General features: G+C 40.7%; 1 protein-coding gene across 9 annotated transcripts in view; it reads left to right on the top strand.

Moving 5' to 3' along the window:
• Nucleotides 1-18,122, top strand: part of IQCH (IQ motif containing H) — a 73,128-nt gene that overhangs the window by 32,791 nt on the left and 22,215 nt on the right. For all 9 annotated transcript variants that reach the window (XR_004841850.1, XM_035893216.1, XM_035893215.1 and 6 more), the window contains 4 exons: nt 1,596-1,868; nt 3,799-3,990; nt 15,701-15,821; nt 17,570-17,856. Coding sequence is in view for 8 of the 9 variants with exons in the window: in XM_035893216.1 (XP_035749109.1) it covers nt 1,596-1,868; nt 3,799-3,990; nt 15,701-15,821; nt 17,570-17,856 (873 nt within the window). In the remaining variant the exon portion in view is untranslated. The remainder of the gene's footprint in view (nt 1-1,595; nt 1,869-3,798; nt 3,991-15,700; nt 15,822-17,569; nt 17,857-18,122) is intronic.

Below are 18,122 nucleotides of genomic sequence, written 5' to 3'. Positions count from 1 at the left end.
CTGCTTTCCTTAATTAACTGTAAAATCCATTATTGAGAGACACAAAGCAAATCTCGTCCCTACATCACCGCTCGAGGCCCCAGGGAGCGAGTGACCGGGGCTGGAAATCGATCCTGTTCTCTGCACGGCAGAACTCTGCCATGAGACCAGCAGAACGGGCCACCTCCCTACTTTTATACCAGTGCTCAAGAGAAACAAATTAATCAGAACATTAAGAGTCTCAGTTTTAAAACTGACGGAAGGAAAAAGACTCCAGGAAACTTGTTTGTTGTTCTTTTTGCCCTTATACTTCTGTGACTCCCCTTTTTTCCTACTAGAACTTCGAAGAGTATCTCATTTCTCCGACTTACACCCTCACTCTCCTTGCAGTATGGCTGTCTCCTTCACAGAGAGTCTCGGGCACTTTTTGGAGCTGTGTTTTTGGTATGAGAAAGCACTGAGGTATTGACAAAGAGGGATTCCTTTTGTCCGCTTCCAGGGGCTCCCCCATCTCCTTATCCACCATTGTCCCCATCCAAGTAGTGGAATCGGGATTTATACTTCAGTCCCTGTGAAGGAGCATCCAGGACTTTGAAGGAAAGTATTCTGGGTTCTCCATTCCTGGAAATCCCCGACAAATCCAGTATTTTGGCTGTCCTGAGAAGAAATACTTTCCTGACTAGGGCCTAAATTAGATGAAATATCAACGTGAAGATTTTCTTGTTATGATTACAATTTGTTTATGGTGGTGGATGTCTCTTGTACTATTTCTGCATGATGTCCATCCCTATCTGTCACAACCTCAGTGCACCTCTATCTATACCTTTGGAAAGATAATTGGGTTATCTGCAGGCCATGCATAGGATGTGCTGTAGAAAACGTTTTTGAGGTTTCACCTGCCATGAGTAATATTCTTAAGTTTAAATATCGAGATTGTAGCATCTGTCGTGAACAGCTTGTTCAGCCATAGATCATCTTTTTTTAGAAGAAATGAAAAATTCCTCCCCAAAAGTTGAAACCCTTGTCCTTTAACCAACAACAAAACCACTCTCCTCTCCCTGAGTACTCTGCAGTTGCGTTTACAGTCGCTATTGGCACTACTGTGTAATGGAAATGTATATCCCCAGTAATTTAATATGATCAGTGAAAGTTTTTGTAAATCAAAGTGTTTTATTCTCAGAGAATCGCTTAAAATACTGCTGAACTGTATGGTGAAATACATTCTCTGCTATAGGGGGTTTTCTTCATTTTTGTATTGATTTTTAGGAGCTTTAGAGTTAAACCATGCCAGAAGTGTTGCTGAGATGAATCACTATTATCCAAAGGCCACCAGCCTCTCTGCCGACTGACAGAAGGATAATTCCGCATGGATCAAATAAATACAGATGTGTAGTAATTAGTTCTATTCCCAGTGAGCCCATTTCCAACACACTAAAGATGTGCACGATTATGGAGCCTCACCCCAACAGCTTTTATCAATTTAAACTGCTAAGCTACAGGATAGGTCATAACCCAGCCTGCTATTAATAATGTATTTATTGTGTGCAACATTATAAATTAGGTTCATGGAATAGAAAAGAACACCTTTTAACAAGAATAATGTTATCTTTGTACAGAAGCATCACATGTGCCTAGCCACTCAGCTGAAGTACAGTCCCAAGACAATCAAAAGAATAAAAATTCTCATCCAGAGCAGAGATGCCTACATTGTTGGAGGGGTTCCCCACAAAGATGATTTAGCGGTGGCTGACATGTTAAATGTGCCTATATTAGGCTCGGCGCCAGAAGTGGCTCATGTCTATAGTACCAAGTCTGGAAGTAAACGAATTTTTGCCAGTGCTTGCGTGCCAACCCCTCCTGGAGAATCCGACATCTACAACGATGAGCAGGTAAGCAGGACGTGGTCTGGGATGTGTCAACGTGCAGATGCCTGTTTTCACTTGATCGGCTGCAAACTTTGTACGATTGCAATGGTTGTATTGATTAGACCCGAACTGGGTTTGCTTAAATCATGTGTGAGCTTGGGTTCTTTTTTGGCTCTGACCAATTAAATGCAATTTGTATCCTAGTCAGGGAGTAATGGTCTTTCTTGAGACTATATAAGGGTGTTTGGTCCAGTTATTTCAAACGGTTTGTGTTGCCGCTCCATGGATGAAGTCAAGGCCTCAATAAGATTAACAGGAATTTTACCAGTGACTGAATATAGAACAGGGATTTCTGGGGAAAAAATAAGTATTTGATGAAGGGAAAATTTCTTCCACTTAGGAAGTCAGTCTATTCAAATTTGAAATTCACTCAGGATATCTGCAACTGAAGTTTTACCTTGTATCCGGCTTATCATTGCTGAATTCACTTATCTTGTTAGCATGAACAGTAAGGAAAGGAAAAGATATTGCTAAACTAAAATGACAAGGCACAAGAATTTTCTGTACTCTGTTCTGTTTACATGTGTTTATTTGGCATTCAGTGCCTCAGTATTTCGTTCTATAGGCTGATTTTGCAATTTGCAATGATATGGCTAAGTATGATCCATACTGATTTTTTTAAAAAAATATTTTGGTGGTGCTACATCTCATCCAGGGGAAATAATCAGTGCCATGGTTTGTAGGTATTCCTACTTCTTAGAGAGGCTTTTCACGTCGCTTTGCTTTTTATTAATCACCTTTAACACTGAAGACAATCGAAGCTACACAACTACATTGCAACTTCTATAGTAGATGAAATAAATACATGATCAATGATCTGAAAAACAGCTGTTTGATTTATTGTTAAATAATTTATGAGAATCTAATACTTGTGATTCATACTACAGTGTTATGGAAGTCCTACTTCTGTTGTTTGCGTGTATGAAATATTGACGTTTTGGGTTAAATAATCAAAGCAAGGTGATGCTATGTTAAAGCGAAGCACAATTCAATTTTCGCTTAAAGATAGCACATAATTCTTTACGATTGGTACAGTCCTTACAATATTATTGATCTTTTTCATTACTGTAGGGGAGTCATCAAGAAAAACACATTTATGTGACTCTCAAAAGCCACAAATAATAGCATCTGGAAAACACATGTAATTGTATTTTAGGTTAACATTAAAAAAAGAAACAAAAGTCCCCAAAATTACTGTGTAAAAAGGCTCTAGCCAGTGCAACAAGATCTGATAATACTTTTACCAGGTTCAAAGGCATTTGCAGTTTCTGAGAAGCTAATTGCATCCTACACCAGCTGGGCAAAAGGCATTTTAAAGCCATTTAAATCTGTGTACATACACAAATAAATAATTAGCATTTTTATATAGCCTGCCTGGTAACTTCTTTGTACATTTATAACCGTGTAACATACTCTCCAGTAGGAAAATTTCACAGATGTTTTGGCTGGTGTTAGAATCTGACACAATTGTTTCTCAGATTTTGCAAATAGTGTAGTCCATCCCATGTTGTTCCCCTCACAAACATTTATTTTTTTTTACAGTCCTGATTATCCAAAGCCTAAGATCCTGATCAGACAAAAAAGCCTGGACAGGCAAATTTTTCTCCGCAGAATACAGCTTCACCAACTGCCAAAGGCGCTCAGCTGAGGTTTGGTAGTCTGCACAAGTGGACTCAAGTACAGGATGAAGGCCGTAGATTCTTTGTCAAAAAATGTTCAAGGTTGCTTTTGCTACGTATCCAAGAAAACTGTAACAACACAAGCGTCTCTAAGAAAAATAAACCATGTTTAGAAAATAAATTTCAGGTCCAAATATTTGAGAACTGGAAGTCTGTATCGAGAAACAATTTAATCTTGTCATAGCACAAAATATCTTTGTCTCATTGCTCCACAGATGATCAGTGCTCTCAGCCAGCTCATCATGGACAATATGGAAGTGCGGCGTTGGTTGTTTAAAGTGAATGATGAATCTGGAGGAAATGGCACTGCCTATTGTGATATTATTTCGCATTTGAAATGCTACCACTGGCTTCAAAAGGAACGTCAGAGACACAGCCCTGAGATATGGAGTAAGAAGTGGGCACGAGTAAGTAACAAAGGAGGAGGGTGTCTTGCTTGTTGTCATGGCTTCTTAATAGGCCCTAGGGTTCTTCCTCACAGTGAATCTTTTCTCTGAGCTTTCATTTTAAGACTCTGGTAAGAGTTGATACTACAGAGTCCAGACTAGCTTGTACAAAGTGATAAGTAACAGTAATTCAAATAATACAGTTAAATATTCCAAAATTAAAATGAATGCCTAGCATCCAACTAGGGAATAAGTTGGGTGTCATAACAGTTCTTTCACATGTGATAATGTGCAGATTTTACGTAGCTCTTTTTATCCAAAGCAAGGACGTGTATAAATGAAAGTATATAGGCGGCAGAGCCCTGTATCTACATAGAAACTTGGACTTATTGGAACAAAGTGTTGGACTAATATAGTTGAACAATACTAATCAATTTGAAACCACATACAAACTGATCACTTCTTAATCTGGCTTTCTAAGGATTATCTTTTCTGTACGTCTTTCCTCGCTAATAACTTTTAAACCTGTTAGCTATTTTCAGCTGTATGAGACAGAACACTTAAGGTCTCAAAGACCATTAATCTCAGAATCATAGAGTCGTTTAGGTTGGAAAAGACCTTTAAGATCATCAAGTCCAACCGTTAACCTAACCTTCCATTAAGACTCCTGCACGTTTCATTCCAGTGGGTGTTTAGGTAAGGAGAGAGACCTTATAAATGCTTAACCGAGGGAAACAGTATAGCATGAGCTCCTGCACTAGTAGATTCCTACGAATCTGCATGATTGAGAGAGGCTGTAAGATGATACATTTCAACCGCAGAAAAATCCATATGAAACCAGGCTTCATTAGTTCTGGCATTCCGAGAACTATTTGTAGTTTAAATATTCATTGGTATTTAAATGTGTTAATTTCAATAAGCATTTGATATTTCCGTATATTGTGCCAAATTCATTCCTAATGTAATGGTTTTAAAGCCAGAAGGAATGTATCCAGAAAGAATTGTTTAATTTACATAAACTACTCATTACAGCTCTTTTGATTTTTTTTTAATTCAATCAAAACTGTTTCAAAATTTTTGTTTGATTGAATTATATTGTATATTAAAATTTCAAATTGTGCTGATTACAGTTCTGTTGCATTTGACAAGTACAAAATAATTCCACATTATAAAATAGAGCTTTATCGTTTAAAGCTGAAGGGCTAATGCCTCTCATCTGCTAAAGCTCCGTCACTCCGCGCAAGTCAAGCCATATCAAGGAGAGCACGGGAGAGCTGTCCCAGCGGAAGCGTTGCCTGGGACACAAAGCGAACAGCCAGATCCCGCTCCCACCAGCGCAGTCGTTGGGGCGGAAGACAAGATTCACCAAGTCTAGTTCTTTGCTGGAATAAATTCCCTATATAAGCAGTATTACCTAGCGTTAGTATTAGCCTTCCTGTTTCTGTGCCTTTTTAATTCTTTCATGGCTAAGGACTCTGCACTTTGGTGGCTTTGGTGTTTCCCTTTTACACTGCATTTACGTTGAGCTTTGATGCCACCAGGAATCGACCCGTTAGAAGCCCTTAAACAAAAACATTTGTTGGAAGTTGGAAAACACGTACAGAATAACCGATCTGAGCTCATTTCCTGAAGTCAGCAGAAAAGCTTCCATAAATCCAGACCAGTATTAAGGTGGGCTTTGGCAAAGTGTGGCGCTTGCTGCCATTTTGAAGGTCTTGTTTGGATATGCGTGTTCAAATTTTTCTGCCTTCTGAGTTTAGCTCTCTTTTGTAGAATGGGAGACCTTTTTTATATATAATGAATTGCAGTCTCCACTGAGTATTACCATTGAGAGCAGAGGATTAAAATCATCCTTTGTTAAGGAATACCATTGTAATGATACACATTTAAACATCAAAGCATTAGTTTATGAGCACAGGCATGCTTTAATGTCCTATTACAGTATGTAGACCTGTTTCTTTTGATAATGAAGACATTGTGTCATCGGCATAGGCTTGCCACATACAAAACGTATGCTGGCAGGTTATTAAAAAATTCAGCTTCTTGATGAAAGACTATCCTGCAGGCTAAGAGTACAGTGAAAAGACTCTCCATTCTGGTAGAATTATTAGAAATGAGAATATGACTGTAAGCACTAAATTATGTTAATACTTACAAATAGCATCATTTGCATAGCAGTTTAAGACACGATCCCCAGATTTTCCTCATTGGTATGTAGCAGGCAACAGATTAAAAATAATGCAGTTTGGGAGTTTGAACTGTGTAAAAAATCTATTCCATCTAAAAATGAGACTGATTTTAGATTCCTCGCTTCAATCATAACATTGGGCAAACAAAAGTGCAGGGCAGGATTATCGATGTATTTTACCTTGTTAACTTAATGCAGCATCTGAGTTATCTGAACAATTACTTTGCTACTGCATAAAGGGTAGAACTCACAAACTATGCTGAATGTCTCTGTAAGGCCTTCGTCCTACTGTGCACCGCTGAAGTCTGTCAGCGTATAAAAAATGTCATCGTGAGGCCCAGATGCTAATGATATTCAGTATCAGGAGAACTCCTGCCTCCGCAAGTGCACGTTTGGCAATCGTGAGGCTGTTTGTGGAGACACTCTCCAGCGTGAAAAAGAATCAGGATCTGGCCCCAGTTGCATGCAAAAGCATTAGTAAGTACTGAGACACCTTAGCAGCTTAATTGTATCTTGCAATGTGAATCACTACTGTAGGGAGCAAATAAATAGAGAGATTTTTAACTGTTCAATGTATTCATGTAAGGCACATGTTTTACGTGAAATGCTCTTATGCCATTCTATCATGATTTTCCTAGCTATTTTCTGTACAAATTCAAGCTTTAGTTAGTCTGTGCATAGCAAAAAATGTGGTTCTGCTACTACTAGAAAAAACAGTAAGTGAATAAGGAAGTATAAAAAATAATTGAAAAACCAATAGGACAATTGTACAAGGGCCTGTTTGGAATATCTTTAGATATCCATAATACTTAATAATATATGGTATTCCAAAGCGTGTTAAGAAGCTGGGGATCTCACTCCTGTTGAAAGTCAGCAGTTCTGGTTTTAGAAAATCTCACCTATGCTTATATGGACCCTTGCTGGGAGACTGTGTAAATTCATGCAAGAGAAAACTACTAGTAACTGTTATCGCTGACGTGGTCTCTGGCTTAGAGGGACTCTGAGCTGCAAATTGTTGGAGGTTGGGAGGGTGTCTGGGGAGTGGATACGCTGGCTCTGCTTTCATACTTTACCTGGCATCCACTCGTGACCACCGTCAGAGACAAGATTTGGGGCTAAGCAGACCTTACACAGCCATTCTTTCACGACCTTGAAGACGGATGCTCAGATGCCCACTCAGAATTCAAGCTGAAGTGCTCTGCAGAATATATATAATGCCTTTGGTTTGGTTTTGAACAGACACCAGGCTGTCAAAGTCTGCGATGCCTCCTGGTCTCTGACTTTGAATCTTTGGACTCAAATTGCCCCCTCAAACTCTCACAACAGTTGCAGCCCTCTTCCCTGTTAGAGGAAGGAGAACATGGCCCTCCCGCTAGTATTGCCTTTTTTGTCCTTTTAACACTCCCCCTTTTATGTAAAATAACACAGGAGTGTGCCCTGTCGTATAACTATAGAACTCTAAATAACATCTAAATCACTAGATGAAATTAATAGTCAAATTAATTTTAGAATTAACTTTTATTACACGGTGACTCTTAACCTCCAGGACCAGCAATGTGATGTGAGTTTATCTATCAGCAATCCTAAAGATAACAAAGGTCAGACTGAAGACAAAAAAAAGGATAAATGTGGGGATAAAGAAGAAAAGAGCTGAAAATAAAAGAATAGAAGTAGACGCAGAAAAACAAGCCACAAATATTCCTCAGTAAGCCATTATAATTGGCCATAGCTACACAGCCACTTCAGAACTCTGCATTAGGTATCTGTTGTAGAAGAAAAAAAACTATTTAATGAGCTTGGGCAGCCTACTGGTTTAAGTTTTAGAGTGTTTGAATCTTACTGCCTCCAGCTGTGTCACAGTGTTTTGTCACGGTTTCTTTTCCTTCTAGGCTGTATCTTGGTTAATTCACTAAAATGTGTGAGAGGAAATCAAAATCTTTTCAAAAGCTGACAAACCCGGAAAATCCAACTTGTGGTCTGAGTTGCCTAAAGCAATACTCAGGCACTGGTTGCTGGATTTTGCATTGATGGCTATTGGAAAATTACAGTTTCGAAGGCTGAGAGAAAATGCTGCAAAATGCTGCCTGTTCCTTTAAGTTTTCTTTGATCAACTTTCAAGAGTCCTGTAATAAGTAATTAGATAAAACTTTGCGATTTTCTAAAAATCAGGGATAGCGATGAGGTTTTTAACTGGGTGAGCGAATCGCCTTCGCTGTAAGAAACCTGAAGCTTACATAGCGCATCTTGAGGAATTCAGAGCAAAGAGGATCTGTTTAAAACAGGTCAGAATGCACCCGCCTGTGATACCGTCAAAGACGGAATTTTAGACACGTGGCATTGCCAGCACACCATCGCTTCTGGCTGCCTTTGAACACCATATTGCTTCCTAACGCGGCTTTTTTCCTGTCTGCTGCCCATTCTCATTCCCACCACCCTGATCACCTTTTGTAACATCACCCACTTTCTTCTAGGGCAATGCTACAAATATTATGGAAACCGGAATAAATTGCAAGGAATTGAATCGGTCTTAGCATAACACCTAACATCTACGGAGGGGGTTCTTAAGCAAATCATCTTTGCCACTGCTCTTATTGTACGCAGGCAATTGCAGGTGTGATAATTTTTTCAGCCTGAAGAGGGCCAGAAGCATTGACAGCCACGCAGAAGATGCTTTCACAGCATTTTGACAGGCTTTTAAAATTCCTTCTTAACTGATGATCTGATGTTTAATAGGAAAAGAGAAAGAACCCAAAGAGTTAAGGACTTGATTACTGATAAAGCAATAGGATTGCAGGTTGTTTCCCAGTGTGGGCAGTGCTCTGACCACAATACATCCTAGTTTAAATAGAGTTTATATAGTTTAAATATTCACCGTACCTGCAAACAGCCTGTAGTGCTCTTATTCAGCTTATTAATATATCTGTGTAGCTGCCGTAGTGATGTCTCAGGTGATTCTTACATCCCAAGTAAAATAAAGCGTGATAATTGTATCGCTTGGTTAAATTAAAGCCATGATATCCATTCCTAAGACTTGCGATAATCAGATATGCAAGCTGTTGGTTTGTATGTCCTATTGATTTAATATGCTTCTAATCAGTACATAAAGCTATAGGCCTGCAGTGTTAATTTTTCATATGCTTACAAAGTACCCTTTGATTTTCTGTCACGCGTTAATTACAGCGTTTTGCCATTAAATAGGAAGCTTTGTGTAAACTAATTACTAGGTAATCATTGTCTACCGCAAGCGTGCTGTTTGTACCTTTTATTTTATTCTAAAAACGCGCAGATCTCGCAGTCTGGAACCACTATACCTTCCAGCCATTAGCTCTCACTAATTCATAGCATTATTGTGTTAAGATTGTAGGAGTTGTAATTGTTGTGGTATCAGTGCTGTTAATTACCGGAGTAAACAGTTGAAATGGTGCCAAGGTCTATTGTACAAGGCAGAGAAAAGGAGGTTTAAATGTTACTTCCACCATCTGGGGACTGGAGTAGAGGCAAATGCTAGAAAACAGCAGTGAGGCAATATCAGAACTTCAGCTCCAGGGTTTTAGGCCATATGGATCCAGAATATTTTGAATCAATTGAATTTAAGTGCCAGTTTGTAGCAATAACAGCGTGGAAGGAGAGGATAAAGCAAGAGTACTAAAGAAATCTGAAATCCGTTAACGTTATCGCATCCAATAAAATGCCTGCTTGGATTATTTTAAAAATGTTTATTTTGCTAAAATCCAAAAAGCAACACAGAGGCAACTCTAAGAACAGAAGAAGTTTAACTGTGTGGTGTTTGTGAAACGCAATGCAGGTTTTGTCTGACGATGCCTTCAGCGTTACAGCTCAGCAATTCGGCTAAAATTCCAGGGAAGCGACTGGGGGTTATCTATGTGATGTCTTTATTCTTTTTGAAATCACATTTCTGGAATTCGTTAGAATCCTTTCTTTGGAGATTTAAGCCAGAAAGGAGGGAAGTGAACAAAAGCGGGCAAAATGTATAGAGATTGAAATAGAGAAAAATAAATTAATTAGGAAAATATTGTTAATCTGAGGGCACCTGAGTGGCTTTTGCATTTGCAGAGATCTAATTAAAATACAGAAAAGGCGGACTCAAATATTACTTGGCTCATTCTGTAATGAGGATTAACATCCCAATGTCCTGAACTTACAAGTAAACACGTTCTTTTTTAAGAGACATTTTTTGAAGATTACGACAATTATGTTCTGTTTTCTTTGCTCTGAAGGTAGATGTGGGGAACCCTGAAAAATGAAGGCTGCAGCCTCACCAAAGACATGGTTTTATGCATAAAATAGCAATGCACAGGGAGTAATTTTTTGGAGTAAGAGAGCAAGCTGTTTTATAAAATAGTTCGAATCTCACATTAAGACACTGTGCATAAAGATGCAGAATTATTTGACAACCTCGTAGAGCTTTCAGGGTCCTCTTTCTGTCTGATTTTTGAGAGCACAGGGCTGTAGTGATTTTTATATTTGGTTTCCCCGCATATATTGTTTTCCACAAAAAGGGATCTCGCAGCATATTGCTGTTGCTGGTTTTGGAGTGTTCGGAGGAAACCGGAAGGATCTCCCTTTCTGAGCAATCCTGGTTTATTTATTTTTTATTGGTCTGTTAGCAGATGTTGAAGTAGTTCAGGGCACAACGTAAACACGTGCTTTTCAATAGGGCTATGGCAAGTAGCAAATATACAATAAAACAAGCAATGGGGAGGGGTTTTTTGACTAGGCCAGTGGGATTTTTTGCTTCCCCCCCCCTTTTGTGTATGTAGTTGAATTTAGAATTAAAAGAAGTGCTTGATCTTTATATATTGAAATCCTCAGCGTGCAGAGTGACAGCGTGAGCCAAAAGAGAAAACCAGGGCCCCATGTGGTGTGAAAAAAGGAACAGCAGTTTAAGTGCTGGAAAGTTGAAAGAGAACTAACCTTCTTGTTCTTGGAGTCAGGGAAAGTGGCTGTTTTGTGCTCTTGTATGGAAGCATAGCATATGTGCCTCGGTTTGACAAAAAGCCTCTTGAGTCAAAGTAACCCTAGTCCTGCGTGCTGATCCAAAGCGAAGGCCGTGATAATGAGGGACGGGCTCTCGGGAAGCAGTGAGTAGATAATACTACATAAGTGGAGAATTCTGTGCGCTGTTTTCGACATTCTACTTAATGCAAGTCGCAGCCACGGTGAATCGCTTGCCATACAGCTGAAATGGGCCATTAGCTATCAGGGAAAATTGTCTTTGCTACTTTCAGCAGATGGAGCAAATATTTTACAAAGCAATTTTACATACGAAAAACATTTGTGTTTCTTGGTAATGATGGCTGTTTTACATGATGTTACCTTCTCTCAGAACATACTTCTCCAGCTTGTGGAAGGCAAAATTGGCACTTTTTAATTTTAAAATTTGCAGTTAACAGTTAAACGCCTGGGCTTTAAATCAGGTTGCAAACTTTAAGTAGATAGGGGATTCAGTCTATCACTTCCAAAAACATTTCGATTTTTATAAACCTCTCAAATTGTTTTGTTCGGTGCAGTAGATTGTGGTTCTGGCTGGCACGTACCTATCTGAATTAGAAAAAAAAAAAGTCAAATCAGTTTAGTTTGCAAAATAGGAAATAATGAAAGTTATGTGGGCAGTCAGGCAGCAGTCGCTGGGCTCTTCCAATAGTGCTGTGTTTGCTGGTGTCGCTGAGAACAGGAGAAAAAGCGAGGCTGGACCGATTCACGGCAAGGCAGCTGGAATAAGTTATCAGAGCTCCACTGATCGCAATATAAAGGATGTACTGTATAAATGGTATGAATTGTCGTAGTGCCACTGAAGTGGCATAAATTGCCGTAGCTTCATTGACTTCAGCAGAGATGTGGCAGTTTGTATTGCTGAGGATCTGTCTGCGGGTTTCATTCTTCCCTGGCCCAGTCAGCTTTACTTATTTGGAGTGACTTTTTTTCACTCTATTTGCTTGCGAGGTCTAAATAACTTCCTTTCCATCTGATTTTTAGCTGAAAAGCCCTAGGTCTTTCTCACGCATTCTGCTCTGCAGCCTCTTTCTGTCCCCAGGTCTTTCTTCCTATTTCTAAACCTATTTCTTCTTTCTATTTATTTACTTATCTTCTCAACGGGCTTTTCTTTGACTGATCTGTCTTGAGTAGATTTCCTACCAGCGCCTTCAACATATGCCACGTGTGGTCCTAATTTTCTGTTGCAACTGCCAGTCTAAACAAGCCTTTTAAAATTCAGCTGGCAGAAGGGTAAGAAATTGTTTTCTATTTAGGGAGGGAAAGGTGTGGTTTTGGTGTTCATGCTTATTCATTGTTATAAAAAGGTGCAAACCACATTTGGATAAATTTAAAGATTTCTACATGACGTAAAGAGCGTTTGAGCTTCTCCTTTTTTTACTGGTACTAAGGAACATCAGCTGAGAGATTTGAACAAATGCTCCGCGTTTCCATTGAGCCTATGATTCTGAATTGGTTTGGGCCACATCAAGAGATAAAACATGGGTAAGCTCTGCTGGAGATACCGTCCAATTTAAATGAAATTAGCCTACCGAGCACTGATCCTTTTAAAAGGTTTGACTTCATGAGTGAATGTTGGATCTGGCCTTGAATTTGCCTACTAAAACTCCCTATAATCAGGATTATTGCCTTTTTAGAGCTTACCATTGCAAAAAAAAAAAAACCCAAACCCTTCAACTAGAATTCCAGGTGCTGATCCTTAAAAAGCGGTTGCCTGACTCCCTTCTGTGAACACCTTGATTACCTAGGCACTACTTGTTAAACGCACAGTTATGTTGGGTTTGATCTTGCAAGAATGTTTTTTCAGATTTTCCTGAATTGCTTATTTCTTTAAAGGCCCCGTCTTCTTTCTGTAAGGCGACTGATTTTGATGCACGCATCCTTCACAGTCAGTGGGTACCGAGGGTGCTTTGAACCTCAAGATGCTCCTGAGCCAGGCACCATGCGTCCGCGTTGCCCTAGCAGACGTTCTGAGTTCACCCGGTGCTCAAGTCCCCTTCAAATGCTATTTCACCTTATTTAAGCAAGCAACGCTGGGTCTGGCGGGGAATTACCACCACAGTCTTGCCTGTCTAGTGTCTATCTAGTGTACCATGCGTCCGCGTTGCCCTAGCAGACATTCTGAGTTCACCCAGTGCTCAAGTCCCCTTCAAATGCTATTTCACCTTATTTAAGCAAGCAACGCTGGGTCTGGCGGGGAATTACCACCACAGTCTTGCCTGTCTAGTGTCCATCATATGGACAGAGAGTAGGAGCATATGTTACTGTATGTATAGGTGAGGCCTTACCAGCAGCCTCCATTTGTGAGCCAGGCAAGTGTGCCCCTTGGTACGCTTCAAAGTTTGGAAGTTCTCCTTGATTTTGCACCCCGTTTAGGGAGCTTTCTTTCACAGCCATGTATGATCCTCGAAAACAACTCTGCCTACAAGGAGACGCAGCTATCCCCAGCGCCGTTCCATGGAGCTGCCCCGGCTGCCCTCATGTCCCTCGGAATCGTTACAGTGGAAAATCGTGTCCCAGTTCACATGCCCATAGTTTAAATGTTGCTTACACAAGCTTGGTCACAGCACTTTCCAATGCTTCTATGCGTCCAGCAGGGATTATTGGTTTTTTCCCCCAGTAATTTATCAAAAGCTTTCAGGCAGCCGTTGCATACCTCTTCTTTTGTTTGTTTCTTTTTATATTTCTGTTTAAATTGCACAGTGCCCCAAGTCATTAGATCTCAGGGATGAGACTCGGTGTGGCAGAGGTATTGCTGAACGCACTGACAGGTACAAACTGATTTGTCGGTCAGCAGCTCCATAGCATCCATCACGGCTCAGATCCTCTCACCAAAGCTGCGTTTATTTTCCCTGTGCAACGAACCACCTGATCTTGTGACTTCTTGGCTTAGCAATATTTCAATGCAAATACAAACCAGGACAAGGCCAACTGATATTTGCTTACTGCACTGTTGTTTGAGTCAGTTGAGTTATCAAAAACCTAAATTCCTCCTTAGAGGAGCAGCGTAAGACCTGAATCTGGGTGAATTCTGAACTTGGATCTCACATTTTACTTAGTCCTTTGGTTTTGCTCTAAGGTTAAGGTCGTGCTGTGTAGTATATCGATATACTGACTAAACCCATTTTTAACATTTTTCCTGAAATGTTTAAAGTCAACAACATACTCTTCTCCTTAGTATGTGATAGGAGCCCCCGTAGCCCAGATCCAGCGTCGTTATCGAAGCACCTCAATATTTTTAAAGGCATTTTTTTCTCAATTCTACGTGAGGGTAGGGACGGCAACTGTCCCCCTTTCGTGGCTGGACAGCTGAGGCACGGGCAGAAAGAGTTGCTTTCCCAAAGCCTCCCAGGCAGACTGCGTTCAGGAACAAGACCTAGCTGGGGCTCCTATCCGCAAAGTTGTTACCATGGTCATTGGCCCATCCTCCTCATCCTCATTCTGGTGGATAAATCACAATAAGCTGATTTTGAAGTTGTATTTTTGGTTATGTTGCATCATGCGCTTCGTGACAAAGCCCATCTCTTCAAACTCACTGGTCTGGAAAAATAGATTCCCCCCCGCCCCCTCCCCATTCTTAGATGTTAGCCATATGTTCCTCCGGAGCTCAAGATAATATGATTGTGGCTTAGGACGTTGCCAAGATCAGAGGACAGTTGGTCATCTTCTGGAGCACGGGATGCTGGAGAGAGAGGATGTAAAACAGAAGCGAAGAGGCCCAGGGGAAGCAGGCAAATGCTTATGAAGCAGCAAGAAAAAGAGCCTGAAGCAATAGAGTCAGGGTCCTTGCACTTTATATGCTTGTGTACTTCTGGGACGTTTTTGAACAGTAAAAGCAATGCAGTTAGTTTCTGTATTTAATGGGGTTGTTTTCTGTGTGTGATAATATAGTAATGAATTTGAAGCTAGGAAGAAGCTAGTTTATCTCCTACAGTATGACTAATTGAATTAGTCGTACCAAAGATAGAGGCACAAATCCACTGGTGAATTTATGTTACAGATTGGAGAGCGTAAAAGGATACCTCCTGCTTTAGGAACGCTTTTGGTTGATTATTCCTCCTTTTTTTTTTTTTTTTTTTTTTTTAATAACTGAAGGGTGTTTGGGTTGATATAACAGCTTAAGCATAGAATCAGTAAAACTATTTCTGGTATATGTGACTCTTTCAATACGCTCAGTTTCAAAATATAAACAATGTAGGAGTTATTGACCGCTGGTATTGATCCCTAAGCAGTTACCAAGTGCTTAGCATTTTCAGTTGCCAGATCAAATTATTGATATAAATTATAATGAAATAGATGCTGTACCAAAGCGGGGGAGGTTGTCTTTCAGAGGAGGACAGTTTTCAATGGGAGGGAAGAGTAGTAAGCAGAAAAATTAAAAAAGGCTTCCTGACTGTGGGTAAACAGTAACCACATTTTTTTTTTTTTTTTTTTTTTTGCCTGTTGGAGGCCTGGTTTTTAATCACCCCACAAGCAGTTTTCATTTCTGTAGTAAAATTGCTTGTGGTTCTATTTAATTTGTTTCTGCAGGAGCCAGCTTTGGTGAAGATCTCCCAGGAGCTGCCGGGCCTTTTAGCACAGCACGTACAGCCAGTCAATGAGAAACGATTCCCTACATGGGAAAAATTCCTCCAAACATTTCTTAGTCAAGGTAAATAAGACTGCAAAGTCGCTGTTAAGTGTTGTAAGGAGTAATTATACCATATTGTATGCCATATTCTTGTTAATCTTGGGCCCATTTAAATATTTATCTCCTTTTATCTCTCCATTATGCTTCAAATGTTCATTTATGAATGAATCATAGGCAACTGTTCTATCAGTCATATGTCCTATCCGAGCATTTAACCCATATTAATCCCAGATTACGTTTCTCGCACAATTCTGAACCAGTAAGCACCGACTCCTTAATCCTGGGTTATGGTATTGGAGGCTGTCACGTTTGGTGAAAGGGCTTTAGGGAATGCTAGCACTGAGTTTGCACGTAGGTAAATGTGAGAATATTTCATCTTTGTTAGGTGCTGGTGAGCAAACACCTGCGAGCCTTGCTTTTCCCTCCCCCAGGACCAGGAAGGGAGCTATACGTAACCCCTGATGCTGCATACATACACTGCATAAAGTCAGACGTGCTCATAACATTTAGCTGGCTTGGAGAAGAGCTAAGCTTTCTCCCCAGTTTTTGCCTTCCAGGCAGGCGATGTCGCCGCTGCGGATCGGTAATGCAATGCCGTATTGTCCCTTACAGCGCATTGGCACAGGCTCCCCGTTAGACTGTTGCCATGCTCTTTCTTGCCCTCCAACCAAAGGAATATGAACAAGTTCCAATGCGATAGCTGGAGAGCTTTGTCCACATGGTGCCGAGTCCTCAGCAGGGCTTCCCACATTAAACCCACTCATGGCACCTTTGGATCAAAGCTGGCCAGTACCCAACAGGCCTGGAGCTCAGCCGTGAGCCCATGTTTGTCCCCAAGAGGCAGCGCAGATAAAACCCTCGCCTTATCACTGCAAATAAGTGCATCTGGGAGCGGGCTTTGCACAGACAGGTTAACACCCTATATTTGTATGCCAAATGTTGGGTGGAAAAGATGTGGTGTTTGTGGTTGGGTAATAAATTTGGGTGGTGATTCCACCCTGCCATCGTTTTGTGTTGTATAAAATAGATATAGATGTTTCACGCATTTCTTTATCTGTAGAAGAGACAAGGGTGAGTCAAAGCTTTGAAAGTATTTTTTTTTAAATAATGCCAGCTAAGATATGTGAATAAAAATAGGTACTATATTCGTTTATCCTAACTAAATGAGCATTATATGCAGTAAAAAGGCAAATCCAGAATGCCAACCAGTTTTCTTTCTGATTTTCCTACGGACACCCATTCTGGAAGTGTTGTCAGCTTTTCTAGCCTTCCCATCTCCACACCAAGTTCCTACCATAAGGCAGACTACTCATCTCAGACCATCGTATGGATGGGAATCTCCAAGATTAGCTCACAGCAGGAGCTACCGCTCCCCCTGAGGTCCCAGTATTGCATTTCACTGCTGTTCTGGGCCTCCCATTTAGCTGGGCTGTAGGGCAGCCCAGGATTCATATGTGCTACCCAAGAGCCTATTGCTCCATTCGGATAGGTGATATAGCCAGGTTGGAACTGCTTGCAAAGCATCTGCAGCTCAAAAGCCACCGGATGGACTGTACAGTGCTATAGTAGATGAGAGCTCTTCTTCCTCTTCTAAGAGGGGTTCTAGCGATGCCACTCACATTACGTTTATTTACTTGGTGTATCTCCATAGCAGTCCTCCCCGCAATGTCTGAGCGCAGTAGGAGCTGGATGGTCTCATTCTGTGCACTCTGAAGAGCATCACATGTGAATTTGATTACTAGCGTAACAGCTAATTCATTTCTTACTAGGTGGTGTGATAGAAGCCTTCCCGCTCTCGGAAAATGTCACAAACCTTACGGTGGATATGCTGATAGAGCCAACAGGCGAGATAAAAATAGTGTCGTCTGGAGACCAGCTCCATGCTGACGGTCCTCTGCGATCATCTGGCGCTACCATTCCACAATGTTCGGTTGATCCAGCGATTCTTAATTCACTCTGCTTAAAAATTGGAGAAACCTGTAAATCGAAAGGAGTGCTTGGTTACTTCTCAGTTGATTTTGTGACTTTCATCCATCCACGGACGATGGAGCAGCAGGTGAGTGGGGCAGGTACATTACTTCCCCCTGAGATCAAGAAACATCTGCTTTCCTACCTGATTCCAACAGGTATCAGGAGAGAGCTTTGGCCTTTTGCACAAACTTTATTTCCAAGCCGTGAGGCATGTGGAGGGAGGTAAAGCATGTGGTTATTCTAACAGCAGCAGAAAATTTACACCTGATCTGCCAGGTGGACCTGAGGAACCTTTTTCATCAGCCTGAAGAGTAACAAACCAACAAAGCCTGTAGGGCTGCTTTCAAAGCT

This window comes from Egretta garzetta, unplaced genomic scaffold (assembly GCF_000687185.1).
Source record: "Egretta garzetta isolate BGI_Z169 unplaced genomic scaffold, ASM68718v1 scaffold634, whole genome shotgun sequence".
In the NCBI taxonomy this organism is placed as follows: Eukaryota; Metazoa; Chordata; class Aves; order Pelecaniformes; family Ardeidae; genus Egretta; species Egretta garzetta.
Note: the sequence above shows the minus strand (reverse complement) of the source record. Positions and strands in the feature narration are given on the sequence as shown.